Below are 16,598 nucleotides of genomic sequence, written 5' to 3' on the forward strand. Positions count from 1 at the left end.
GCTGCTTTGCGCTAGGTGAAGCTCGTCTTCGATAATTTGTCTTTGTCTTGACTGAAGAACTTTTCTGTATTCTCCCCTTGTCTTTTTGAGACGGAGACAAGTTTTGTCCACTATTTGTTTGATTGCGAGGATAAACCCTTTTCTAATATGAGTTAAAATTTCACCCGATACAAAATTTTCTCGAGTAAAAAGCTACCTTGCTCTTTTAAATTCGCCTCTTATTGTTGGAGCACAAGTATCGATAAAGTGTTTTCACGAGTAAAACAAGCACATGAGGCTCAAGAACTGGTGGATCCCACCACCATTTGGGGCACATGGTGTTCCTAGTGTGGGCCGAGGGGCGTTCAAGTGATCTGCTACGAGAAAGTGATATGACGAAAAGCAGGACATATTCATTGGAATGCTATGGCTTCTAGTTTCCCTGAGGAAGCCATTGAAGAAAAAGTTGTAAGATTAAGTGGAAGTTTTTATCGACGTGCCTCGTTTCAATGAGGGAGCAAGATAAACTAAGAGTTTGATTGTTGATAAGAGATAAAAAAGAAAGCAAATGAAAAGCTTTTTCCATAGTATCAGCACCACACCGTAAAGTGGTTGGTAGTGCTCTGCTCCCAGGCCTAAGTGTCAAAAGCAAAAGAACTGAAAGAAAAGAGAAGGCATATTCTTTCTTTCCAAGGGGAACATGAACAGAACCAACTGTTCTCTGGAACATTAGAAGACAAACCCAGTCAGATCCAAGTCAACCCATATTTCAGTCCAGGGACTCGTTTTCCCTGCACTGACAAACGAAGACGAGGACAAATTGTCCAAGGAAAACTTGTTTTGCTTTCCTTTTTTTACTCATTCACCATGTTCAATTATATATAACCGGAATTCATCTCCGTGCTCGTCTCCGTCCAATTATGCATCCCTCACAGGGCTGTATGTATTATTTTCTCCCATTCACGAGACTGTACGTGGCTGTCTGGACTCCCCCACTTTAATACTTCTTCCACCTCTCTCTCTGTGTTTTGGGGTTGCAAACTTGGCTGCGCTAGTTAAACTTCTCACGTCTCTGTTAATGCATTGCCATCTCAACAGCATAAAATTTCGAGGTAATGGTCAAGAAGCTCTCACAGTGCGAGGTTTGAACCTATGACCAGTAGGTTCACTGAACAGAGCCGTCCTCTACTACCGTAACAAGGGGAAGGAGATGCCGCCTTTCGCCACCAACATCTGCGCATTGGTTTGCCTCTGCTCCTTGGTACAAGTTTCCGACCAACTCTCCGTCGATTTCTACTCGAAATCATGTCCCAAGCTGGAGCAGCTCGTCTTCTCCGTCGCGTCTCAGCGGTTCAAGGAAGCTCCCGTGTCGGGGCCGTCAACCATTCGCCTCTTCTTTCATGATTGCTTCGTCGATGTATTATGATCATTCTCTCTCTATCTCTCTCTGTTGTTCTTGGTATTCTTCGTTTGATCATTAATGGAGCTGCTTGTTGGTGGGAGTCAGGGGTGCGATGCGTCCATTCTGATAAGTGGGAGGGGGACGGAGAGGGAGGCGTTCGACAACAGGAACCTGGCAGTGGAGGCGTTCGAGACCGTGAACAGGGCGAAGGCGGTGGTGGAGGCCAACTGCCCCGGCGTCGTCTCCTGCGCTGACATCCTCGCAATCGCCGCTCGAGATTTCGTCCATCTGGTACCAACCAACTCCATTCTCCCCTTCCTCTGCTGACGCTTCTTATCTTTGGTTGTTTTCTCTGAGCATCCATTCCGCTGCCTTCCACGACTTGCGCAGAGAGAATGATCGATCACCTCTCTCTGATATGACCACATGAGACTGCTAACGCACAGAGAACCCCTACCGCCCCTAAAAGTTGAACGGACGGCGTCTCCGGCCACCTGCTCTTTCCCTTCTTTTTCTTTTCCGTCCGTCGAACTTTAAAAGCGAAAAATTGAGGCCGTAAGAGCATTTGGCTTCGAATAAATTACTCGTGTACGATTGTTTGATTGTCAACCTTTTTCAAGAAAAACAAAAGCCCATTCTTTGGAATCGAAAAGCCAAAATGAAGAACCCGTACGTACTCACACGTTCTTGCATGCGTGCATGCTTGTTTGTACATGTGCATGTGTCCTTGGTATATATATATATATATGCGTCTCCCTTAGAATTGTTGAGTTCTTAATCTCTTGTAAGATCTCATTTTAACAATGAATAATGTGTAAATTTCTTTTTCTTTTGTTTTGTTAAAGGCGTTAGTATATGTCTATATACTGTACATTTTTTTATATGCCTGAGTTTGTAAAATGTGATGATTTTAGGCAGGTGGGCCAAACTATCCGGTGATGAAAGGAAGGAGAGACGGGACAATTTCACTGGCATCCCGTGTGAGAAATAATATGCCCCGTCCAAATTCTACCGTAGACGAACTTCTCCGGCTGTTTTCCAGCAAAGGGCTGAACAAGTCGGACCTGGTTGCACTCTCCGGCGCACACACGATTGGGTTCGTCCACTGCGACCAGTTCGTGAACCGGCTTTACGACTTCCATCACACCAAGCAGCCGGACCCGTCCATGGAGCCTAGGCTCCTCAAGGCTCTGCGGATGACGTGCCCGCCCGCCGGCGGCAACACCGACGTCGTCGCTCCCTGTGATGTAATGACTCCGTTCACCTTTGATCACATGTATTATGGGAATTTAGAGGCCAAGATGGGGATTCTAGCGACTGACCAAGCTCTCTTTCTAGATCCAAGGACTAAAGAACTGGTGCAAATGCTGGGGAAGGACAAGGTCAGGTTCTTTCAGGCTTTTTCGCAAGGAATGGAAAAGATGGGAGTCATTGGGATTAAAGTGGGAAAGTTAGGGGAGATTAGGAAAAACTGCAGCAGGCACAATTGACCAATAAATTTTCCATGTTAACCTCCTTTTTTTACTATCTATTTCTTTTTAGGCAATGACATGATCATATTTATCCAGCAGCCTGCTTCCCCACTTCTGGTTTTCTTCCGGATCTTCAGGCCGCTTTCCTAGATCCCTCGGCTTATGCTTATATACATATTGCTTTTCAATACCGACTGGGTGTTTGGTGTTTGATTGGTGGAGGAGAACGCCTGAGACAAAGTCTACCATGGAAAGAGTCTACCATTTAACATGTAAAAAATGTACCCATGTACTCAAATATCTGTTCCATTAAGCAGATCTTAAAATAATTCTAGATGCTCTGTCTCAAACCTTTTCTACCATGATTCAAACACGCCCTTACTACATAGCTTGTTGCTTTTCTTTTCTTGGTTTGTGTGTGGACATGATTATTTGTCTATAAATTATTGGCCGAACGCTTTCTTGTTCTCAATGCTGATAAAAGCTGCCCGGTTTTTGGGTTTTTGTTTTTCTGGGAGTGCGCCGGAGTGGCTGTTACTGTAAGAGAAGGTGTGTTTGAACTACCATGTCTGTTCTGGTTGACGTGGTGTGAGTGAAGAGCCACCATTTGAATTTAGGTTGATCGGATCATGTGGAACTGGACTGGTTGAGCCCACTTGCTGCACGCTGGTCAGCTCTTGGACAACTTTTCAGGCGGGAAGGCCTGAAGGCCATTGAATAGAGTTGTGGGGAGCGTCGTCTTATGTCTTGGAGCGAACTCAAACAAGGATTGAAGCGTCTTCTTGGTGTTTTCTTCTGCTTGTCATTGCCGTGTGGATTCCGGTTTCTTTTATTTCTGTCATTTAAGCTGCTGATGCTGGGGGATTTTGCCTCAGGATTTGATTGGTGGTGTGGTCCATTAAAAGTTGAAATATTAACATATATAATAAGAACTTGTCCTCTCACTTGCGCCCTTCTTGAAAAACGTGGCTCAGTAGCGGAGATACATGGAGGCTGGTGCGAGCCACCGCCTATGCCGGCCATCAAAATTTCACTGGAAAATGGAAATGACATTGTTGATGTTGCGATGACTTAAAAAGTATATGGAGCTTACACATCAGACCTGTGCTAGTGACTTCAGTGCCCTTTAGATAAAAATCATAAAATATCCTAACTCTTCCACTTCCTTCACTCTATCTCTCTCCTCCCCATGAGTTCTCTTTAGTTATGTTGTTCACTTATGAAGCTTTTGGGTTTTCATGTATGTAATGTGTGCTGAACTGAATGTACCTATTGAGAAAGGCAATAAGAAACAAACGTGAACTATGATTGTCATACCACGCCCTTTTTGCATTCCAATGCCCGGTTGCAGGGGAAGTTTGATGGACAGAACGTTCTTCATTTCAGGTGAAGTATGTGCCCCTTTCATACACAGGAGAAACAATCCACAAACAACTTCTAATTGAGGGTGTGATTCATAATGTGAAGTCGCTGCCCCACTATTTTGGGCTTCAGACTCTGATGGCTGTAAACGGTAGATGTACGATTCTTAGTTCATAAGTATCCAAATTTTTACCGAGGTCTTGAAGTATCTTTGGATCAAAGGGGAAGAGGGAAAAGGAAGAGGCCATTCCACCAAAGGTCATGGTTGAAGGAAAAGTTGAACCATGTACTAGAACAAAATTATCTCTTTTTCATGTAAAAATGGGTGAAATAAATTACATTTGCACTAAGAGCAGTCGCATAGTTGATGGGGCAAGCATAGGTGTAGAAAGTGTGTTCTTTGTTTGTTTTAGTGGGTGCTATTTTTCTGGACTGTAGAAAATGAAATCATGACACTCGAACAAAAGGGTGCACCATACCTTACCTAGGTCCCAACACAACTCAGGACGCAGGAGGAACCCGTTGGTAGGGAAATGAAGGGCGCCTTTGGGCCTCCGAGCAATGGAGTAACCTCCGGCTCACCTGAAATTATACCTCCGGCTCACCTGAAATTATATTATTAATGAATGATGTGTAAAAATAAAGACTTTCTTCAATGGAAATGAAGAAAGTCCCACTCTTCAGCACGTCCAAGATGCCCTTTTTTTCCTCGTTTCTTTCTGACGGGCTGTCCTACCATTAGTCTAATCTCATTTACCCAAGGCATTTGCATCCTTTCATTACTGCAATTTTTGGACATAAACAGCGAACAGGATCAATAGATCGACCTTGATGCCAGTTAATTAATTGATGCTAAAGATTTTCTTTTAGAAGCTAAAGCATTTGAAGCATTGTGGTACACGCAACAATGCTCTGACTACAAGATTTGGGATTTCAATAATGTTGCCTTCCTACTGCCACGCGCCGCCATTAGGAGAAAGGAATGGGGAGCAAGAGATAGGGATGTGAAGGCTTCAGACTTTGTTAATTTTGGATCCACTGCTTACCTGGTCTGACTTAGATCTTCTTCTCTCAGATCTGGAGTCAGACTCAAATAGTGGTAAGATCCAGAGTCTACATCTAATTGGGTAAGTGGGTTCCTCATGAAAGTCTTGGGTTGTGTATTTGGTCATGTAACCAATATGCAAGATTAAGACCTGGATCCATTTTCATATTTGGATAAACAAGACGGCACAAGGAAAAACATGTGCTTGCTGAGTTAAAGGATGGGTTTGATACGTACAAAACCTTTCACAGTTGAATCCAAGCATAGAGATCGAACATGATTCGGCACCAAACTCTAGTTCTATATCACGATCCGTACTAAAAAAAAAAAAGCACCCAAACTGAGCTTGATCCTTTTGCTGTAAGAACCAACTACATCTACTAGGAAATTAAGGAGCCCAAGGAACTAAACGAGTACTCGGTTCACTAATTAATTTGTTTGACTAGGTCTGACTTGGTTCGCGTTCTTCAAATGTCTAGTTTGAGTCATTTATGGATCTCATGAACTGTTTGATTAGCATAACAAGCTGAGCTAAAATGCAGTTCAAGTTCAAGCTCCAAGTTGCAAGCATAATTTAATGGTTGTGACTGCATATATAATCGTAATCCGTTCATGAAATTGTTAGTCGTTTTCATTCATCAATTTGTATGAGTTAGTATAAAATTTCTTACACAGCTCCAAACAACAAATAGATGGACTTAATATAAACAGAACCATATATTAAGGGGCAGAATGTACCGAGGGCGCCACACAATGTTGTTAAGGCTTCATAGCGCGCGTGCATGCACACACTCACATATGAAGTGATCATTTTTAAAGATTAGAACTCGCAAACCTAAGACTCATCAATTTGAAGTCAAAGTAAAATGCGATTCATCCTTCATATTTACATGATATTTTTTTTTAATCTTATGGTTTTGGATCTGCAGAATCCATCTATATAGTTGGATTCATTAAAAACATGTCCCAATCGCTAGAAAGATTCAAGTCGGCGCTTTGGATGTCAAGTTGTACTTTCCCTCTCTTCATATTCAGCTCATCTTGTAGAACCACAAGCACAGCATGAGACGAATTGGTCCAACTAACCAGCTTTTTGGTTTATGAGACTAATCAGAATAGTTTGGACCTAGATCCAAATCTAGACCCATGATCGGATTCCATACAACGATAAATAGTTTGCCGGCTGGCCCATACCTGGTGAAAATAGTCTTTATTTTTTTACACCTAAAATCACGTGTGGCCGTTAGTGAGAATCACGGCTTGACATGCAAGTTGAAGCATGGTGGGGGTGGGCACCCCCGAGGTACCTAAAGCATATCTTGTACCTTAAAAGGACGAGAGATCGGTAAGAGACTTATGTTTTCATTTGGACAATAGGATGAAATACATCTTCTGTACACTATGACTCTTTTATACTCAAATTACATGTCTGGAATCTCAACTACAATGCCGTTGTATTCTGCAGATGATTACCAAGAATTTCGAAGATCAAATTGAGCAGCTGAAGTTTTCTCATTACGTGCCGCTTCTACTCATTGTTTTCATGCCATCGTCCACTGATCAAGTCGGATGTGTTTCAATCTCAGCATATCTACATGTGTTCACATGTATAGCCTTTTTTGTTCGTTGGAAGTGTGTTCTTTTAGCATCTGTTGGAATCAAATAGTAAAGTCATTCTGTTGCAGGTAATTGAAAGTTCAGACCTGCAATTGGGTCAGAGAACAGGTTAGGTGGGGATTTCGGTCTAAGGAATTCACCCTGGTTATGTGACCTTTGTTGAATAAAAGATGTCCATGCTTTGTGCGTTTTACACCCTCTTAGGGTAGTAGCATTGTGCAACAACAGACGTGTATCTAACTATTTTGATTGAGTGCATATGTACTTGATGACATACTCTGTGCCATCTGTGGTCTTCATCTATTTTGTCGACCCCCTTGTATATTTATTGTAACATGCATTTACTAAAATTTCTTGCTTAATTGCACAGACTTTTATCATCACTTCGACATGACTTTGCACATTGCTGCCTAGGACCTAAACAGTTCCCCTGTATAGATTGCTTGCTTTCTGGGTCATTTGAAATTTGAAATGATAAGTTCACAACTTCAATTCCAGTTTGCTGTCTCCACTTTCTATTTTCATCTTAGCTAAATTTGAGATTGATCTTCCATAAGTTCACTTACAGCCAGTAGTATTATTTCAATTTTATAAAGTTACCTTGTTTTGAATTTGGTTTAGTGTGATACTTTAGAACTGCAATCTTGGTATGTCATTTTTCTGTTGCTGCAATATATATTTCTATTACATGGGTTCACGGTTGTTCTAACCTCAGTAACCATTGCAGTTTTCGTCAGCTTTCAAACTTTTAGTTGTTATGACATGACAAATGTCACCACTTTGGCTACATGTGGGGCAATTTGAAAAGAAACCACTACATTACATGTATATCTTGTCTGGATGTTGAAAACAACTATCATTTTTCCCTCTTTCAAGTCTCCTTGCGCAGTGGTTTTTCTTTTGTTCTGTTGGTTCCTGTAATATATAGATATATTACAGTTGATATTTAAGGTTTCTAAGTATTTCAAGATTTACAGCGCTTGATCTGGCGCTTGTTGAAGTTTTTAATGAAGAACCATTTTCATTTGAAGGCAGCCTGCAAGTCTTGTTTAGTTGTTACATAAATCTTTAAAGTCCTTTACGAGTAATTCAGCTACCAAACGACCCCTCGAGGATAATTACATAATTTCTGCAGTTCTCAGATAGATAGATAGATAGATAGATAGAGGATACTTGCCGCCCCTAGTAGTGGGTCAATCATTAACGATCTGGAGTTTTCCTTGATACAATCGATCAATTAATGCAAATAATTTCTGTTAGAAAGCTAAATCATTTCAAGCATGGTCCGGCGATTTAAGCAACAGTAAATTATCAATACTGTTGCATTCTCATTGCCAGGAGCTGCCGTCGGGAGAAAGTAAAGGGGAGTGTGAGATTGGAATGTAAAGAGGGCATTCAGTAATGGGAATGATGCAGCATCCCCACATTCATAGAACACTGTATTCCAAAAGTTGCAATAGTCTTATAAATCGAACACTTTAAGGGGTCATTTAGCAGCAGGAACATCCATGAATCTACCGTAAAAATTAGGCCAGATTTATAAAACATTGGTTCAAGTATTTCATGAATCTGCCCCAATCTATATAGTGTCATTAATTGGGAACATTTCTAAAATTCGCTTGACACTTTGGATGTCATAATACTTTCCTCCTCCATTCATATACACCAAGTCGAGACAAGCATAGATAGTTGATTCAGCTGACTAGCTTTCACTTCCTAATTCTACGGATGTCCTTAATTAGAAGAGTTTGGATCTGGGTCCAGGTCTGAGATGCTAGCGCCAGATGTAGGTGCAGATTTGGTTTAGACACAGAAAGGAAAGGATCATGCACGGATTCCATGGTCAAGGATAAAGCTATATGGACAGACCTGGTGAATATGGTCTTACTTTTTAGACCTAATTGAAAAGATCGTGGTTGCACACAAAGCTCCTAACCCCTATGCCAGAGGTTGAACTCAAAAACCTTCTGTATTTGATAGTCTCGGATCTCATAGCCAGATTCGATACAAAATACCTAAACATGTGAGACCAGTAGAGTAACTAAACATTAGATTTCATCACCATGATGTAAACAAAAGGATTTGAGATTCTTATTACATGGGGAAAAACCTCAGGTTTGATGTCAGACAAGAGGGTGTTTGATCTCAAATCCTTGGATCTGAGATCCTTAGTGATTTCAAATCACTCCAGATCTCATATCAGAGGTAACAAATGCCCCCTTAAGTCCACCAAGCAGAATGCCTTCAGATTTCGGATCGAGATTCTCAAGTCAATTTCAGATCACGGCGGAAAAAACCTCAGGTTTGAGGTCAGACAAGAGGGGTATTTGATCTCAAATCCTTGGATCTGAGATCCTTAGTGATTTCAAATCACGATTTCATATCAGAGGTAACAAATGCCCCCCGTAAGTCCACCAAGCAGAATGCCTTCAGATTTCGGATCGAGATTCTCAAGTCAATTTCAGATCACAGCGGAATGCCTTTGATTTTGGATCGAGACAAGAAGTGGTACTATATAAATTGACAAAATTTTGAAGCCAGAATGAAACCATTTACATGCAACCTATCATCAGTGCGTTCTTAGCAGCGCAGAGTTTTAATTTATGGAGGGGACATCGCTCGTATCTTTTTCAAAAATTTAAGGAGGAAGGAGGGCCCGTCAGTATTCTTTTTAGAAATTTAGGAAAAGAAGTAGGTCACATGAATTTTGTAAAAATTTTAATATAGGAACCTAACAGGTACCGTGTTTACTCGTTCTAGAAAACTTCAAATGCGTCAGAGTATAATATCTTGTCCGTAAGGACAATCTATTTGCTTAAGTCGAGTAATATTATATATATATATATATATCTATATATGTATATATATATATATAAATGAACTGCCAAACGTTCGTCGCTCTTCTGCTTTTTCTTTACGTTGCCTTTTTGTAGTTTCCAGTCATCAACTTCCTCACTCTTCGAATTGCTTATGTCTTTTACGTACACATTAAGATATATATGACTCATTAATTCACATATAAAACTTACACAAACTAGTCTTAATTAACGTTTAAACTTTTAGGCTGCAATCAACAAAAACTCTTTAACATCTATATATGCTTGATATTATATTTGCAGGCACTTTAATATCACAATTATTAACAATATCTCGCATATATATATATATATATATAGCACTCCAAAACAAAAATATGGTTGAATATGTAGGTTATAAGGCCATACTTGCTCATGAAAAGACTTGAATAACCTATGTAATAAGGAAACGAGGCCCTCTCTGTTGATTGCTTTTGACACCAAGGGAAGAAAACAAAGAAAAGAAAGAAGAAGACAAAGATTTTACATGGTTCGAAGACCATGTTATCCTATGTCTATTTACCATCGCATAAAGATCAAAGAATACAACAAATCGCCCTGAGGATTAGGGCAAACCTGCACAAGGCAAAATTATAACAGTGTTCTTACAAGAAGTATGTGGAAATTAGATAAGCCTATTAAGTATATATCAAGCTCCACACTCCAACAACCTATCCTAACAAATGGGCCGGGCTGCGTCATCAACATGTGTTGGCTTAACCAAGTTTTGTTTTAATATCATTTGCTAGCTAGGATCGGTTCCATTGCCCCCTTCACTAAGACAGCGCCGTTCTACCAATTCAGCAACCATATATAATTCCATATGATATATAGCTATAACGATAGTGAACTACCAAATACCGGGATCATTATTTTTGCAACCCAAAACAACGTAGCAACCACTGATAAAGAAAAAGTTAGTTTCGATATAATGCATTGGAGCAATAGGACGTCTCACCTCCCAATCCCAACTTGGAGATCGATAAGATGCGTCTTGCTTTTGGGAGCACATCTTGCACCAAGTTGATGACCACAAAGTTAAGCAACTTGTAATTGAAAACAATATCTTTTAGTGTTAGAATGGTAGGGGCAAAGGCAATGCAGTTTGAGACGTCACCATATATTTATATCATCATCATCTACTCCGCTTTAAATGCTACCAACTTATGGGTTGAGGAAACCAAATCAAAATCTGCCTGTCGCAGAAGGAAGCTTTGGCAGAAACAATTAGATAAATCATGAGCAGAACCATGTTGCCATCTCTTTAAATGCGGCTAACTGATCCCATGCATAAAGCTCAATGTGGTTGAGAAGAATGATCTATCATGTCATGAAGAAGGACGCCCGACTACTCTTCATTGATGAGCAAAGGCACTCGATCTAGATGCAGTGTGGGAGAAGACAGCTCCGTGGAGGGAAAAAGAGAAAAGATTACGAAAGAAAGGCAACCAACAACCAAAGCGTTTATAAAAAGCCCGTCCCACAAGTCATTTGAGAACGTTGATGCCGATACTGACACGCGTGATCATATTTATCGGTTCCTAACAACTCTCAAATGCTGTTATGAAGGACTCATTTGTTAAAGGACCGAAAAAGTTAATCTTTGTTGATTGGTCATAGGCTGCAATTGAAAGATGTGAATGGTGTCCAATTGAAAACCCAAATCAAGTTTCAATCCAAACTTTCATTTTTTGTTTTAAGTTATGATGGTGTTGTTTGGCATATGTAATTATTTCATGAATAGGACTGAAAGATTAAAACAAAAGACATTGTAAAGTATTTTATGAATCAATTTGTGAAACAGTTGCAAACTGTTTTGTTTGGTAAACGGGGGCCCTTAAGAGTAGAGATTTTACGGAATCGGATTTGTTCCGTGTGAAAAGCACAATCGCCTGCCAGTTCCAGGAAGATGTGAATGGTATCAAATTGAAAACCCAAATCAAGTTTCAACCTAAATTTTCATTTTTTTTTAAAAAAAAAATTGTTGTTGTTTGACAAATATAATAATATGTAATTGTTTCATGAATACGAAAGATTGAGACGTTAAAAAGTATTTTATTAATCTATTCGTGAAACAATTGCAAACTGTTTTGTTTAGTAAATGGGCCCTTAAGGAGTTTCTTATCATCATAAAAATGTGAAAGTTTATGTGTTTTGGATATGAACACACGACCTGTGTTCGGGTGTTTGTAACTTACAAAAATGGCCCCAGAAAAATAAACACAATAGGCCGTTCTACGAGGACAAAATGGGAAAATGTAGTGAGGGCCCGGGGCAGCATCGACATCGTGCACTATCAGTTGTCAAACATGCACCACGGACACCAATGTGGGCTTGACATGGGTGCACTTTGTAAGAACCGAAGTTCCAAAGCCGCCTTACTCTCCCACTTCTTGCTAGTAGCAACATTGAAATACTATTTTTATCATTTTTCTCAAACTCATTTTTTTTTATTGACAATTATGTTTTTCAATTTTCTAAATTTGGACAAAGAACTCAAACCAGAGAATAACGTCGACAAGGGAATCAAGTTCAAGACCCCAGCAAGATTCCTTTCACATTAAAACAAGTTTCATAGTAGACGCACATGGATAACCAATAAATTTATTATACCTCAAGAGGTGGTAGCGTATTAGGAGGCAAGGTGGTCCGACTTCTCTAAAGACTCAGGTTCGAGTATTGGAGTCGTCACTATCACATTTTAGTACGCTCTACCTTTGACCCGTAAAATGGCCCGAAGCATACTATGTGAAAACTCTGAGAGGCAGACACAAGGGGGAGGGTATTGGCCTCTCTTGAGGGTGGTGGGATGAACCATTCACCCTTAAAAAAAAAAAGTTCTTATAAAACAATAACCAACACCTTCACATAGCCAATAATGCTGATTTGATCTGATATCCCACCAAATTGCATCTAAAAAGTCAGATATGAAAAAAAAAAAAACATTTAATTGGGGGATTGGATCAAATTCAAATTAAAGAAATAACATCTAAACAAAGTCAGATTTAATTAACATATAATTGGGTTCAAATTTGTTTTAAATAAATAGCTTATATTTAACATCAGGAGCAGATGTAAGTGTGGGCTGCATGGGGCATATGCTCCACAGAGCCCATTCTAAAACCATATCTTTAATGTCTGAATCTATCAGCCCCAAGAGACCCTGGCTACTGCCCCAAGACCAACTCAAAAATTTGTTCCATATATATTTAATGCTCCATCGACAAAAATTTATGGCTCTGTCATGTTTAATGTCCATCCATTTTGAAATTTAGTTAACGGATATGGTAATGTAGCTCTGGTTTGGTTTAAAACACTTTCACTAACGCACAAAATTGCTTTGATAAAAATTAATAGCAACGTTTAGGAATCGTCGGCTAAAGCATTACCAATATCTGGCATGGTGTCAATAAAATGTTTTACCGACGTTAAACATCTACCGATGTCTGCCAATTTGTCGGTAAAAAATTTACCAATGTCCACGTGGGTGCCGGCAAACACATTTATTAATGACGCGTTATAACGCAGAAGTCAGGGAAACCTTTACCAACACGTTGCTCATCTTTTTCACCGACATTTATCTGCTGTCAGTAATTTGTCATTTTTTTGTAGTTTTAAGATATAAATATGGTTGTGAATCGGGGGACAAGGATTGTCTTCATGACCCCAAAAAGGTCCAAGATCCCTTACTGGTTCACCGGATTTAAATCAGATTTGCCGAAAAGCGTCGGTAAAAATGAATACACACCAATAAAGGACTTACCGGCATCTGGGGATGTTGTCGGTGAAGAAAAAATGAAGATAGTAAGCTGTCAAATGGATCTACAGGTTAAGTTATAATAATGACATGCAGTTCTTATTAATATTATGAGAAAATTTAGGTTGGTGTTGCTGAAATTTAGTACGGGTGCATCTCCGTTCTTCTCTTTTTAAGCGTCATTCCATTGGTAAGTACCTTGAGTAAATTTAACTTACATAAACTAAACTCATAACTTCTAATGGTTAAAATAGTGGCGGCTCATCCAACATTCATTACAAACTTGATATTATATAAAAAAAACTAACTCTGTCTTGTGACTAAGATTTTAAATTCACATGGTATAACAACTCGACCTACTCCTGCACTCGGACCCTGTTTCGATGGATTCCAATCCACCCCCCTAACAGTTTCGGTTCCAACCCCAAACAGTCTAAGAATCAGGACAACCATTTATTCAATAACCTTTTTTATAAGCTCTTGAAGATCTCTCATCATCTTCGAGACTAAATTTTTGACGTGTTACAATCCACCCTCCTTAAGGCACATGCATCCGCGCATGTAGGATCTTATGTCCGAGTGTTGAATCTGCTTTGATACCATTGTAATAACTCAACCCACTTCTAGACTCGGGCCTCTGGTTCGGCGGTTCCCAACACGCCTCCTAGTAGTTTCGGCTCCAATTCTAAAAAGACTGAGAACCATGCCAACCATCTATTCAATAATCCATTTTACAAGTTCTTGAAGATATTTCACAATCTTCAATACGAAACTAAATTTTTGAAGTGTTACACATGGAGGAATGCCATGAATTTAACTGATCCATCATCCGCCATCACATAATAAATTACTAAGAAAAAAGAAGTCTACATCTGAACAAAATTAAAAGAAAGGGAAACAGCTAAGTGGTCAACAATCAATTGAAAGAGAAGCTTCATCATGAGAGAAGACTTCTTAACAAAGCGTGGTCCCATTGCATGGACTCCGATGATCGATAGTCTGCATACGATCTTTTTACAGGATCGACTCCCATGCAATTATTTAAGGAGAAAGATCGGCGGTCACTTGCAGGAGCTCCGTCTACATCCATGGTGACGAAGGAGCCGGCTCCTCTCACTTGGCTAACTGCTTAATATTTTAAAGGAAATCAAGAGTATCAATTCAAGATGCATACTAAAGACGGATATGCAGAAGTTGTAAAAGAAAAGATAGAAGAGATTCTTGAGCTAGGAATGGTTAGCCTAACATAGGCTGATGATAAGTGTTAGGTTATGAACTTGATAGGAGGAATTCTGTTGAACCATCTGGCTGTTACCAAGATCTGGAATCTCCTAAATGCATGCTTCCAATTTCTACTTTATATCTTATAACTGATATTATTGTAAGAAGATCAGGCATATCTTAACACTTAGCTTTAGTTATTGCAGGTTTTTTTTTTCAAGTTTTCTATACAATATATTGATGGTCTACTTATTTTATGCATTTATCATACTTAATTTTTCTCTTTCGTACGCTATACGGCGTCTTGTTTCTTTATTTTGTATGGACATGATCATGCCCTTAATTTATTTTAGTGTATGCATGTCCTCTACATGCACGGATCCGTTTTCAATTCTTCCCGACCCGTCCGGTTTGGACGGCAACAAATATGCACCAAAAGGAAATGAGGCATTTTTGTCATTTCAAAAAATGGTGCAATTTTGGTAAACCTGTCCTTTTCGCTTCCCTTTTTTTTTTTTTTGTCAATGTGGTTATGTGCGCAATATAAGTACGTAATGACCAAAATACCCCGAATTAGTAAAAGGAATAATTCCTTGCAAGAACAAATAAAATAGTGAAAAAGTTAAAAATCTAAAAAAGAAACATTTTTTAAAATCTCTAAAATACCCCAACTCCACCTTTTTTCTCTCCTTGTATTTCTCTGTGACACGCACCACTCGGTCTGATCATTTTGCCATTATAATTGGTTTTACCTTTGACATGCCAGGGGCAATCTGGTCATTTCACATCCTGGGAGAGGGGGCTGCACATATAGCTAGAGAGCTCATTTTAATACTCATATTTTTGTTTTGAATAAATTAAAAAAAAAAGCCACTTCTCTCGCTGTCCCTCTCCCTATCAAGTTAAGTTCAAGTTCAAGTTCAAGTGGGCTTTCCCTTCCTAACTTTCTTTTGATTTCATAAATCTTCATTACCACTCCTCATCCCTTTCTAGACCTACCCATAAATATCCTTTCTAAGTTATGAATATCTTTCATAAGTAACCATCTTTTTCTCCACGGTACTAAGTTTTAGAAACAACAACCACTTTTCAAGACTCAAGAAATCTTTATATATATATATATATATATATATATATATATATATATATATATATATATATAGAGAGAGAGAGAGAGAGAGAGAGAGAGAGAGAGGGGATCGACTCAAGAAACCTGAACTAAGGATGTAACTGATGCACGTAGAGTCAACAAAGTCACTATGTATGCAACACTACTTTTCACATTGAAAAGTACATACCGATCATCCCACCTTGTGATATGTTTTGCGCTCTGGGGGATGGTAGGTACCTAAAAGACGTTTGGTAACCAGAAAATATTATGTTTCATGAATCTGTTTCAATCTTACAAACTAAAAATAACACATAACTGAATTTATGTTATTTATAGTTCTCATTTTCTCTCTCTTACACACACACATGGTCCAGCAGTCTGCCCAAGGGAGCCCAAGGGAAGAAGGAAGTGATACATAGATAAGGGAACCAATAATTTAGATAATAAATTGAGTTGATAGACAGACCTTGTGCACGCCATTATGAGTATCGTTTTCCTGTAGGACTCATAACCATCTGTTGCGAGCGAGCGAGCTCCCAATTAATGATCGCTATTTTTAACCGCTTTCTTTGCCCAGCCAACAGCATCTATAGATTGTTGCAAGGACTCGAAGTTGATGAATAATGTTTTTGTTGAAGTAGATGTTTTACTCCAATCATTGGTTTACAATAAGTTCAAGTGGTAGGCAAAACTGAAATCAACCTCAGAAAGGTAAAGGATTTGAGTTTTTCAAATGACTGAAAAATGTAGAGTTTAAGAAGATTAGGAAATTGTGGA

At 39.3% G+C, this 16,598-nt stretch overlaps 1 protein-coding gene across 2 annotated transcripts; it reads left to right on the forward strand.

Moving 5' to 3' along the window:
• The first annotated feature begins 660 nt into the window (after positions 1–660).
• LOC116260381 (peroxidase 19-like) lies at positions 661–3,187 on the forward strand. 2 transcript variants are annotated; one of them, XM_031638687.2, is made up of 4 exons: positions 661–1,396; positions 1,487–1,672; positions 2,296–2,628; positions 2,720–3,187. In XM_031638687.2, exons 1-4 carry the CDS (start codon positions 1,190–1,192, stop codon positions 2,834–2,836), a joined length of 843 nt encoding a protein of 280 aa, XP_031494547.1. In that variant the 5' UTR covers positions 661–1,189; the 3' UTR covers positions 2,837–3,187. The 2 variants fall into 2 exon arrangements, with proteins under 2 accessions (XP_031494547.1, XP_031494546.1); XM_031638686.2 differs by having other exon boundaries at positions 666–1,396; positions 2,296–3,187.
• Positions 3,188–16,598: the final 13,411 nt, after the last annotated feature.

This window comes from Nymphaea colorata, chromosome 9, assembly GCF_008831285.2.
Source record: "Nymphaea colorata isolate Beijing-Zhang1983 chromosome 9, ASM883128v2, whole genome shotgun sequence".
NCBI classification, from domain to species: domain Eukaryota; kingdom Viridiplantae; phylum Streptophyta; class Magnoliopsida; order Nymphaeales; family Nymphaeaceae; genus Nymphaea; species Nymphaea colorata.